We start from the raw sequence: 12483 nt of genomic DNA on the forward strand, positions 1-12483 counted from the left end.
GAGAGAGACAGACGACAGAGAGGAGAGATACAGACGACTGAGAGGAGAGATACAGACGACAGAGAGGAGAGATACAGACGACAGAGAGGAGAGAGAGACAGACGACAGAGAGGAGAGATACAGACGACAGAGAGGAGAGACAGACGACAGAGACAGCAGAGGAGAGATACAGACGACAGAAGGAGAGATACAGACGACAGAGAGGAGAGATACAGACGACAGAGAGGAGAGAGAGACAGACGACAGAGAGAGAGAGATACAAACGACAGAGAGGAGAGATACAGACGACAGAGAGGAGAGATACAGACGACAGAGAGGAGAGAGAGACAGACGACAGAGAGGAGAGAGAGACAGACGACAGAGAGGAGAGAGATACAGACGACAGAGAGGAGAGATACAGACGACAGAGAGGAGAGAGACAGACGACAGAGAGGAGAGAGAGAGAGACAGACGACAGAGAGGAGAGAGAGACAGACGACAGAGAGGAGAGAGACAGACGACAGAGAGGAGAGAGAGACAGACGACAGAGAGAGACAGACCAAACACAAAGGTTTTGAACACACATACCCACTGAAATCTGAAGTGCGATCACAGAAAGTTTCTAGTCTCAGAGTCCAGCATGACCAGTCCACCAGGATCTGGAGCCACATGCTCAGGTTGATATGACTTATAATAATAATATGTATAATAATAAATTTGTCAAAAGGTTTTTGAATTATAATGAATTAATTTTATTTGACAGTCAAGTATTGATTACATGCAGGCTACTTGATAATATATCGCGGTACATAGTTAGACATCATAATCTTGTGGACCTTTTCTTGTAAAAATATTGTGTAACTGGACCTCTTTACGTTCTAGTTGAACACCCCTGGTCTAGGCCATGTTGTATTTTACGACAGTAGGTGTCAGTGTGAGTCTGTGGTTTACGGCAGAGACCGCAGCCTCTAGTGTGTCTCGCGCCGTCTTTCCTCATAATGGCGGAGAGCTCAGCGGAGGGAAGACACGTCTCCCTGTCTCATCAATTCTTTCCTGTATTACAGGTTAGTAACGTGTATAAACTTTGCAAAAGTTCTGTTAACAAAGTACAAGAGATGATGATGATGAACAGTTTGTTTGTTTGCATTTGTCAGAACGGTATTTACCGCGAGTTGTGGCAATGGCGGCCGCACATTGGTTTAATTGCTAGTTAGCATGCTAGTCGGCGATAAACGATTAGCTTGGGCCACATGTCTTCACTAATAGTTGTGTATCTACACGGGGACTACGGCTCCTTATCCATATGTATATTCATTGTCGTGTTTGAATTCAGTTGTGTAAGTGTGAATTTAAGAGTTTGAACATGTTTAAGATTTGTTTATTAATTTATTAATTAACTTTAAGTTGTATGTAATGTTCCTGTATTCTCTACTGAAGCTGTCTTCTCTTTGTGGAAACTCTTCTCATCTGTTTTTGTGTCCTCGATGAAGAAATTCTGTCTGAGTTTGTTTTGGATGAGTCTGGTGGGAGGTGGACCTTAGATAGACCTTCTCTGTTATTCACCAGGTCAAATTACACTGAAAACTCTAGTGTTGCTGCTGCTCTAACATAGAAAACTGAAACATCTGTTAAAAGAGCAGCTCATGATGCTAGTGATACCTCACAATACCGCACCGTGTTCAGGAAGCTACTGACCAGAGACCAGCATGAGAAGAAAGAATGAGACCCCTCATAGAGAGGTATCAGCACTAGAAACTATCAAAGCCACAGAAGACAACAAAACGAACTGAGAGCTGAGGACGTCTCATTCCTGCAGAAACACATAGCTGCAGTGGAAAGAGTCCAACAGCGCCCCCTGATGGATGATCCACAGCTGGTCTCAGGAGCTCTGATAGATGAATCAAACACCTGGTAACTTGAACTTTAACATCTAGAACAAGATGAAGGAGATGGTCTCCTACACTCCTGTGATTGTGGATCTAAACACTGCTCATCCACATCTTAAACCCACTCACTGTGATGATAATGAACATAAATAAGAAGCCATCCAGCTTCACAACAGACAGAACCAGTCAGTGAAGCTACTGATCAGATTTGTGACTATATACCTGCAGCTCTGAAGCTTTATTATAATCTGTACATTTCCTGTAACTCTGACAATTATTAATTTGTAAGATTTTACAGTGATTATTTGGCCTAGTTGGATTTATGATTATTATTATTAAGAAGATGGAAACATTTGATTATAATAATAAGTTTGGCTTCTCAATTATCATGACTATTAAATGTTTCTACTACTTGTATCTCAGATTAATTGTGCATCCTGGAGTCAGCATGTATTTCAATACTGCTTATTAGAAGCAGACAGACTCCTCATATTTCTATGTTAGTTGTTCAGCAGGGGTCACTTGATAAATGAAAGATACACGAGAAAATCAAACATGACTAAGTCTGATACTAATTTCAAGTTTCAGAGAACATTATTAATCCCAGAGGAAAATTCGTTTGCATTTTACAACTGCTCTATAAGGAACAGAACACACACATAAAACCAAATCATCAAAACAGAAACAGAAACTTTATAATGCACCCGGGTGAACAGAGGAGGATTTATAAGAAACCAGCTAACAAAGCTCCACCCACACTCTGAATAACCTGAAACAAAACAGACTGAAAAGATTCAACATCTCACTCAATCTTCAACCTCCACAGAGGAATTATAATACTGGAAAACTAAACTACAACCTGAAGCTGACTTCATCAGAGAATCATAAGTTGGACTGTAACTAACTTTAGAAACTTGCTTCATGCTCCAGTTTTCTGTTTGTTGTGTTTTCAGTTTTACTTGGAGACTAAATGGCTTCTGGATCAGAGAACGATCTCTCCTGTCCTGTTTGCTGTGACATCTTTAAAGATCCTGTTCTTCTGATGTGCAGCCACAGCTTCTGTAAAGTCTGTGTGGAGACATGGTGGAGAGGGAAACCAACACAGGAGTGTCCTGTCTGTAAGGCTGTGTCTGGACAAAAAAACCCACCTCGTAACTTGGCTTTAAAGAATCTGTGTGAAGGCTTTTTACTGGAGAGAGATCAGAGAGGATCTGAGGCTCTCTGCAGTCTGCACTCTGAGAAGCTGAAACTCTTCTGTTTGGACCATCAGCAGCCGGTGTGTCTTATCTGTCGAGATTCAAAAAGACACACTGGTCACAGATTCAGACCCATAAATGAAGCTACACAGGATCATAGAGAGGAGCTGAAGAAAACCCTGAAGCCTTTACAGGACAAACTGAAGCTGTTTAAACAGGTTAAAGGAAACTGGACTCAGACAGCAGAACACATAAAGGACCAGACCCGACACACAGAGAAGCAGATTAAAGAGCAGTTTAAGAAGCTTCACCAGTTTCTACAAGAGGAAGAGGAGGCCAGGATCACTGCTCTGAGGGAGGAAGAGGAGCAGAAGAGTGAAGAGATGAAGGAGAAGATTGAGGCTCTGAGCAGAAAGATATTAGCTCTTTCAGAAACAGTCAGAGTCACAGAGGAGGAGTTGAGAGCTGGAGACTTCTTATTTCTGCAGAAATACAAAGCTGCACTGAAAAGAGTCCAACAGCGCCCCCTGATGGATGAGCCACAGCTGGTCTCAGGAGCTCTGATAGATGAGGCCAAACATCTGGGTAACCTGACCTTCAACATCTGGAACAAGATGAAGGAAATGGTTTGTTACAGTCCTGTGATTCTGGATCCAAACACTGCTCACCCAGAACTCATGCTATTTGAAGATCTGACCAGTGTGAGATGTATATTTCAGACTTTGAAGCTTCCTGAAAACCCGGAGAGACTTGATTACTTCTCTGTCCTGGGCTCAGAGGGCTTTGATTCAGGGACTCACAGCTGGGACGTTGAAGTTGGAGACAACACGTCCTGGTTTCTGGGTGTTGCAGTGAAGTCTTTCAGATGGAAAACAGTAAAAGAGATGAAGTTTGGAGTGTGGATGGTAAATTTCAATCAAGGTAAATATAAACCATTCTCCCGAACAAGTCCCTCCACTGTTCTTCCAGTGCAGAAGAAGCTCCAGAGGATCAGAATTAATCTGGACTGGGATGGAGGACAACTGACATTCTCTGATCCTGATACTAACACACACATACACACCTTCAAATACCCTTTTGATGAGAAGGTGTTTCCACTTTTTACTACTACGGATCTGCACGCACTGAAGATATTACCAGTGGTCTCTAATGATGGACATGATGATGACAGTGACGACAACAGGGACGGTGCCAACAATGATGATGAAGTCAATAACAGGGGTAAACATAATTACTTCTATAACTGCTTTAACCAAACTAACAGAAGATTATTTGACTGATAACTGATGTACAATGGTAATGATGTGCATTTTAACACATCCATGGTCATAAGACGCGTTCCTTCCAATAAGTCAGGTTGAGATTTAGTAACTCAGTTTAATTTATCCAGTGTACTATCTGAGGATATTTTAAATAGAAAATCAGATTGAGGTTGTTGAAACTGTTGTTTCATATGAATAGAAGATATTACCAGTGGTCTCTAATGATAATGAGGAAAGTGATGACGATACTGATGACAGTGACCGTGATGAGAATGATGCTGATGAGAGTGATTCTCCATTTTCCTTTTGAGTTTTGAACAATGTGGAATTTATTTCAGTGTTGTTCTCAACATACTGTTAAAGAAGAGAAGAGATGACCGTGACCTTAAACTTCCTGCAGGTTATGTTTACAGCTCCACTAACAACGTTTCCTTCTCTCTCCTGTTTTTGTGGTTTTCACAGAATCTACCTTCACATGGTGGTGAATCAATAGAAACCTCAGGATTGGACCAGGCAGGAGAGGAAACTGTGATTAAAGAGTAGATTACATTAAAATCCAGGCTCAGCACGCAGAGAAGCCAATGAAGGAGCAGTTTACCTCATAGAAAAGGACGAGGAGGCCAGGATCACTGCTCTGAGGGAGGAAGAGGAGCAGAAGAGTATGAGGATGGGAAGAAAGGAGGAAGCTCTGAGCAAAGAGATATCAGACAACCAGAGCCCCAAAGAAGGAGCTGAGAGCTGGAGACGACTCTTATTTTAAACCTACACTTCTATACTTTCATGGTTCCAGCCTCCTTGCTGCCTGACTTTGCCCCATGCCCTTATTTGGTCAACTTCCTGTTTCCTCCTCCCAGCCTAATTACCCTCACCCCCTGATTGGCTGCACCTGGTTTTCCTGGACTATATATACAGAGCTGTTTGTCTTTCCTCTTTCTGTCAGATAGTCTGATCTCAACCTCAGAGTAGATCTCTCCAGTGTTTCATTTGGACTGACACTTATTATATATTACAGACTGTGCCTGTCCTGGACCCTGTCTCTTGCCTGACTCCGGGGTACTGTGAGTTCTGCTCCCCGTCATTCCTCTGCTCACAATACCAGATCTGGACCTGTATCTGCCTGATTCCCCTTCCTCGACCTGCCTGACCTGACCCTGTTTTCTGTCTACCCCTGTTACAGTGAGTATTTTCCCCCGAACGGTTCTTTCCCTCCGTTGTTCTCTACCCTGCTCTAACTCTGTGTGGACCTCCTTGTGTTTTGACCTGGACTGTCTTTCTGTTGTGGATTTTGACTATCGGACTCTTGTACTGTCTTACTGTGTAAGACCTGGATTGTCCCTGACCTCTGATATCAGCCTGTTGGACTTATTGTTTGGACTGCCTATGTACATCACGCAGAACTGTTTCATCATCAGTGTTAAAGTTTGGACTGTTTTCTCATTGTGCTTTCGCAAAACTATTGTTATGCCCCTGGACACTCTCCACTGTTGTCAGCTACCGTTCCCGGCATTCGCCATCTCCATTCTCCTCCATCTCCTCCATGTGCTCAGCGTTGGTCGGCCATCTTGGCAGTGACTTCTCACCCCTCTTACTGTAAGCAACCACTTCCGGTTCTCACCCAGACCTCCATACTCACTCTACGCCATTTCCTCCCAACTGGTATCTGTAAAACTCATTGACTTTCCCTTGTACTCTTGTTATAAATAAAAGTTGAAAACTCTCTTCTGTACTCTGTTATCTCTGGCCATGGAGTCCTTCATCCAGCTCTTGACACATACTGTATATTACCCTGCTGCCGTTTATCATTTCAGGTGTGATGAGGATGATGTTGATTCTTTTGACAATACTGTAGAACTAACTTTGCAATTCAGCAAAAGGAATCATGTTCTGTGGTGTTTAATGTATCACGATGTAAACACCATCAAATAAAAGATGACACTCTGAGCTCATATCCATCATTATGTACAGCTAAAACAGAAAACCTGGCCTTAATGATGCTGCTGTATAGGAACTGAGGAGACTGTGTCCTGTGGCCAATTCAGATGAATGTTTTATCTTGGAAGTAAAAATTTTAATCAGACAAATTAACGAATATTGAATTCAATTCAGTGTTAATTGTATAGAGCCAAATCACAACAGAAGTCACAACAAGGCACTTTCCAGTGTTTAAAGTTTAAGACCTTACAAAGTAAAACTGTATACAGAATTATTGACCTTAACTTTGAACTTAAGCCTTGCAGCCACAGGAAGCCAGTGCAAAGATCTGAAGAGCGGTGTGACATGAGACCTTTTTGGTTGATTGAAAATGAGGCGTGCTGCTTCATTTCGGATCATCTGTAGGGGTTTGGTCATGGATGCCAGTAACCCCATCAGCAGTGCATTGCAGTAGTAGAGACGAGATAAGATCAATGCCTGTACGATGAGTTGGGTCGTGTTCTCCGTCAGGTAGGGTCTGATCTTTCTGATATTGTGGAGGGCATATCTACACGACCTAGAGACTGTGGCGATGTGATCTGTGAAGGTCAGCTGATCATCAATGATGACCCCCAGGTTTCTGGCTGACTTAGTGGGGACAATCACTGCAGATCCAATGTTAATGTTGATGTTGTGTTGAGTTGAAGGTCTGGCAGGGATTTGTTTCTTCTGGTTTCATCAATAATTAAAGCTGGCTATCATCTGCATGGCAATGTAAATTTATAGAGTGTGTGTCCTAATAATATTGTCTAAAAAGAATCGGTCCAAGCACAGAACCCTGTGGAACTTGTGTTCATGGAAGACTCATCATTAACATGTAGAAAGTGGAATCTATCTGATAGATATGATTTAAACCTAGTGCTGTTCCTTCATTCGTCATGACATGTTCCAGTCTGTGGAATAAAATGTTGTGAGCTATATTGTTGAATGCATTATTAAGATCAAACAAGACGAGTATAGAGAGTAGTCCATTGTCTGATGCTAATAGAAGATCATTAGTGACCTTTACCAGTGCTGTTACTGAACTATTGGTTAATGGAGCAACTAGTCTATAAAAAAAACCTAAAGTCAGTTACACAAACGTGTTCTATTGTATCTCAGATTATTTGGGTGTCTCAAAATACCGACTACTAAGATTACTTGAAAACCAACTATCAAAACTGCCTTTTAAAAACATACAACTAAAACATGTTTCTATGTTAGTTGTTCAGAAGGAGTCACTTGATCTATGGAAAATACACAAGAATGTCAAACATGACTAATAAGCCTGAAAATGTTACTAATTTCACATTTCGGCGAACATTATTAATCCTAGAGGGAAATTCCTTTGAATGTTAAAACTGCTCCATAAAAAAAAGAACACACTCAGAAATTAAATAATCAAAACAGAAACTTTATAACAGACACACCGTCAGGTGAACAGAGGAGCATTTACAGATAACCAGCTAACAAAGCTCCACCCACACTCTGAATAACCTGAAACGAAACTGACTGAAAAGATTCAACATCTCACTCAATCCTCAACCTCCACAGAGGAATTATAATAATGGAAAACTAAACTACAACCTGAAGCTGACTTCATCAGAGAATCATAAGTTGGACTGTAACTAACTTCAGAAACTTGTTCCATGCTCCAGTTTTCTGTTTGTTGTGTTTTCAGCTTCACTTGGAGACTAAATGGCTTCTGGATCAGAGAACGATCTCTCCTGTTCTGTTTGTCATGACATCTTTAAAGATCCTGTTCTTCTGACGTGCAGCCACAGCTTCTGTAAAGTCTGTGTGGAGACATGGTGGAGAGGGAAACCAACAAAGAAGTGTCCTGTCTGTCAGGCTGTGTCTGGACAAAAAAACCCACCTCGTAACTTGGCTTTAAAGAATCTGTGTGAAGCCTTTTTACTGGAGAGAGATCAGAGAGGATCTGAGGATCTCTGCAGTCTGCACTCTGAGAAGCTGAAACTCTTCTGTTTGGACCATCAGCAGCCGGTGTGTGTCGTCTGTCGAGATTCAAAAACACACACTGGTCACAGATTCAGTCCTGTCAATGAAGCTGCTCAGGATCATAGAGAGGAGCTGAAGAAAACCCTGAAGACTTTACAGGACAAACTGAAGCTGTTTAAACAGGTTAAAGGAAACTGGAGTCAGACAGCAGAACACATTAAAGTCCAGACCCAACACACAGAGAAGCAGATTAAGGAGCAGTTTAAGAAGCTTCACCAGTTTCTACAAGGGGAAGAGGAGGCCAGGATCAGTGCTCTGAGAGAGGAAGAGGAGCAGAAGAGTAAAGAGATGAAGGAGAAGATTGAGGCTCTGAGCAGAGAGATATCAGCTCTTTCAGAAACAGTCAGAGTCACAGAGGAGGAGCTGAGAGCTGAAGACGTCTCATTCCTGCAGAAATACAAAGCTGGAGTGGAAAGAGTCCAACAGCGCCCCCTGAAGGATGATCCACAGCTGGTCTCAGGAGCTTCTGATAGATGTGGCCAAACATCTGGGTAATCTGACCTTTAACATCTGGAACAAGATGAAGGATATAGTCTCCTACACTCCTGTGATTCTAGATCCAAACACTGCTGAACCACATCTCTTCATGTCTGAAGATCTGACCAGTGTGAGATATGGACAGCGACAGAAGCTTCCAGATAACCCAGAAAGGTTTGACTATTATCCCATCATTCTGGGCTCTGAGGGTTTTAACTCTGGAACTCACAGTTGGGATGTCGTGGTTGGAGATAATCAACACTGGTTTGTGGGAGTGGAAGCAGAGTCTCTGCAAAAGAAAAGAAAGCCAGACATAAAGTCTGGGGTATGGGCAGTGACATTTAATAATGGTCACTATACAACATTCTCACAACATGCCTTCAGTGCATCTTAGGATAAAGAATCTCAAGAGGATCCGAGTTTGTTTGGACTGGAACAGAGGAAAACTGTCTTTCTGTGATCCTGATACCAACACACACATATACACCTTCACACACACCTTCACTGAGAAGCTGTTTCCATGTCTTCTCACTTGGCATCAACTCCCACTGAAAATATTAGAAGTGGTCTGATGGTGATGATGATGATGATGATGGTGGGAATAATGTTGGCAGTGGTATAGCACAAATAACAAAAAGATGAACTAAGAGAAAAGAAATTTATAGAAATTGGACTCGTAATTTTTCTGACAAATGTTATATGTTTGTTATATAATGTTATATTAAAACTGTAAATATAGATGGTTAGTCAGATGTTCTTATTTTTATTCAGATAACATTTTTAGATGCATTCTGTTTCTCTTCTTCTCTTCCAGGATTTGTAACTACAAGAAGAAGGAAGACAAATATTTTATAATACATTTTATGTTTAGTTATAATTGTACATTCCATATTAAAAAATGTAAATGTAGTAACAGTTACTCCATCTATGTTATTACTCATATTAAGAGTATTATAATTATTATTAAATTTATTATTAAAAGAGGGTTTTATTGGAGGCACAGCGCATGCGCGTCTTAAACTCCTGTGGCTCTGCGAATCAACTCCAGGAGGTTTAAAACTACAACCTGGAGCTGGAAAAGCTGCTTATTTGAGTTATCAGAGAAGCTGTTTCCTTGAATGTGCAGAGAGAAACTGGGCTCAGGCCTTTAGTGGTTATTACTGGAAATGTGATGCCATTATTTATACTGTGTTTGAGAAAGTCAATTAAAGTAGTCCTGCTTTTTTTGGCAGCCGATGTTTGCGTTTGTTGAGGTAGGAGACAGTAAGTGATGATACTCAGAGGTGGGTAGAGTAGCCACAAATTGTACTCAAGTAAGAGTAGCTGTACTTCAAAATAACATTACTAAAGTAGAGGTAAAAAGTAGTCATCCAAAATATTACTCAAGTAAGAGTAAAGAAGTATTCGATGAAAAGACTCAAGTACTGAGTAACTGTTTCATTGTAATGTCCGATTTATTTAGTTATTTCCTTAGAAACTATGTAAACACTGCAGCCAGTTAAAATGGCAATGCAGAGATTTCAAATAATAAAATAAGATGAATGAAATAAATAAAAAGTAATGAATAAAAACAAATCACAGCATGAAGCACACATGTTTGAACAATCAAACTTTTCCCGTGTATGTTGAGTTGAAATTACAAAATCCACAACACAGCCACAAACACTACAGAACCGAAACTGAAGAGGATTTAAACGTTATTAACGATATAATAAAGAAATCGTTTGTTACCACGTTTCTGTATTTACTTATCCAGTAGAACAAATTTAAGAAACTTGTGTTTGTAGCCTCTAGCTTACTTGCTAATTAAACATGCTAACATTGCAAATGAAACAGCTAAACTTACCGCGACGTTTCCTCAGATTAAAGGAGTTTTATACGCTGAAATGTTCAATGTTTGGCAAACAGAGAAGACGCCGCATGATGAATCTGTTCGTTTTCACTATCTGTAAACGAAACAAACTTTTAACATAAGGCCGGAGTTGTTCATCCTCTTCGGTTGTAGCCTCGCTGTTAGCTAGCTCCGCCATCTTTGTTCCTACCAGGACTGACGACTATTTCCCGCCGAGTGCAGCAGAGTAAGAGAAGAGTTAGTACTTCACAAAAATACTCAAGTAAAAGTAAAAGTATGGTGCAGTAAAACTACTCATAGAAGTACTTTTTACACCGCTACAAGTCCGCTTCACACACACTGTTTTTACCTGTAGTCTCAGGTGTTTATTACTTTAATCACTAGTGGACGTCTGAAATCTCTTATTATTATATTATATATTATTATTATATATTATACTGTTATATGACCCTGGTTTGTCATGTGATGGCTCAAAGTCCAGGTACAACAGAGGTTGTACATCGTGGAAATGACTGATTTTAATCAGTGAATAAGTTTTGTGTAGGTGAAATATTAGCAAATGCAGTTCGCTCTAGTGTGAGCAAAAATATCCAAACATGTGACTGAGCTGGAACAACAACACGTGTCCAGTGAGACTGATTCTCACTTAATAATTCGTTCTAAATTATAACTCGTAGTAAGAAGAAAATGCATGAGAGGCACTGCACAATTCATCAATTTGGAACAGCCCTAAAAAGAAAGAAACCGCTGGTGTAGTGAGCGACATTAAAAAAACCCAAAGACAAACCTACACTACAAGATGCAAAACCCCTCATCAGCAGAAAGAATGTAAGAGTTGGAATTCGCAGAAACGAACAGAGAAGAGCCGCAAAAACTGTGGAAGAAAGTTTTATGGACTCATGAGATCAAGATTAATGTGTGACAAAGTGACAAAGGTCAAAATGTGGAGGGTGAGTTCATGATCCAAACAATTTGTGAGGCTGATAAAGGTATAAGTCATGACTGCTACCCGGCTGCTTCTGGAACAGATTCATCTGAATTCACTAATATTTTCTTCTTTCTTCTAAACTTGCTTGTTATAATAAAATTCTATGAAAAGTACAATAAAAAACGCTGTATTACTGTAGTTCCTAAACAAAAAAAACTTTACTAGTTTAATGCTTTATCATCAGTTTGTACAATTAAACAGTATTTTACTCAGGATCTTTAGAGATTTAATGTCTTTTTTTTTCTTAGTGGATGCAATACTTAGATTTCCTCTGCTCAGCAGGTGGCGCTGTTGTTTAAGTGGAGATTCAATACCTGCAGGTTGATGGAAATAAAAAAAAGATGTAAAATGTGAAAATGAACTGTAGACGACTTTAGTGCAGTATTATGACAGAACTGTGAAACCGTATACTTGTACAAATATGAGCACAAACAACTCGTTATACTTTTTTGCTCTTGTTAGAAGATGTTATGATGCTAAATATTTATGTCCCACTGCAAAGGATTCTGTCACTTAAACAGAAAGGTCTCATTTAAAACATTCAGGTTACTTCAGAAGATAAAAATTTGTGATTAGTTATAATATAGCTTGAAGTACAGAATAAGTATTTTTGTCATTCAGTAAAAATAAGTAAACATGTGAGAAAACATGTCAACAATGAAGAAGCATCACAGTGGAGCCAAAGATGACCTCACTCTAAAATATTTTGAGCATCCCTCAAAAGGAAAGGTTTTAAAAGTTGTAATGTGGTGGCGACAGAACGGACAGATGTTCATCTTCTTCATAGAGGCTCACAAACTTTCTATTATAACAACTCTCTGTCTCTTCGTAATTGACCTGAACCATTTATTTTCTAGTCTGTTAAGTCAGATTC

At 40.2% G+C, this 12483-nt stretch overlaps 2 protein-coding genes across 4 annotated transcripts; both read left to right on the forward strand.

The window, feature by feature from the left end:
• Positions 1–960: 960 nt before the first annotated feature.
• LOC113155088 (nuclear factor 7, ovary-like) lies at positions 961–6040 on the forward strand. Of its 3 annotated transcripts, XM_033325999.1 has the most exons (4): positions 969–1043; positions 1470–1890; positions 2819–4282; positions 4786–6040. In XM_033325999.1, the coding sequence occupies exons 3-4, from the start codon at positions 2836–2838 to the stop codon at positions 4806–4808; spliced, it is 1470 nt and encodes a 489-aa protein (XP_033181890.1). In that variant the 5' UTR covers positions 969–1043; positions 1470–1890; positions 2819–2835; the 3' UTR covers positions 4809–6040. The 3 variants fall into 3 exon arrangements, with proteins under 3 accessions (XP_026205390.1, XP_033181890.1, XP_026205389.1); XM_026349605.2 differs by lacking the exon at positions 1470–1890 and having other exon boundaries at positions 961–1043; XM_026349604.2 differs by having other exon boundaries at positions 1663–4282.
• Positions 6041–7771: 1731 nt separating this feature from the next.
• Positions 7772–9276, forward strand: LOC113153785 (nuclear factor 7, ovary-like). The gene is given in 2 exon segments (XM_026347597.1): positions 7772–8757; positions 8759–9276. Coding segments are annotated over 2 exon segments (1191 nt in total). The 5' UTR covers positions 7772–7971; the 3' UTR covers positions 9164–9276.
• The last annotated feature ends 3207 nt before the right edge of the window (positions 9277–12483 follow it).

This window comes from Anabas testudineus, chromosome 5 (assembly GCF_900324465.2).
Source record: "Anabas testudineus chromosome 5, fAnaTes1.2, whole genome shotgun sequence".
In the NCBI taxonomy this organism is placed as follows: domain Eukaryota; kingdom Metazoa; phylum Chordata; class Actinopteri; order Anabantiformes; family Anabantidae; genus Anabas; species Anabas testudineus.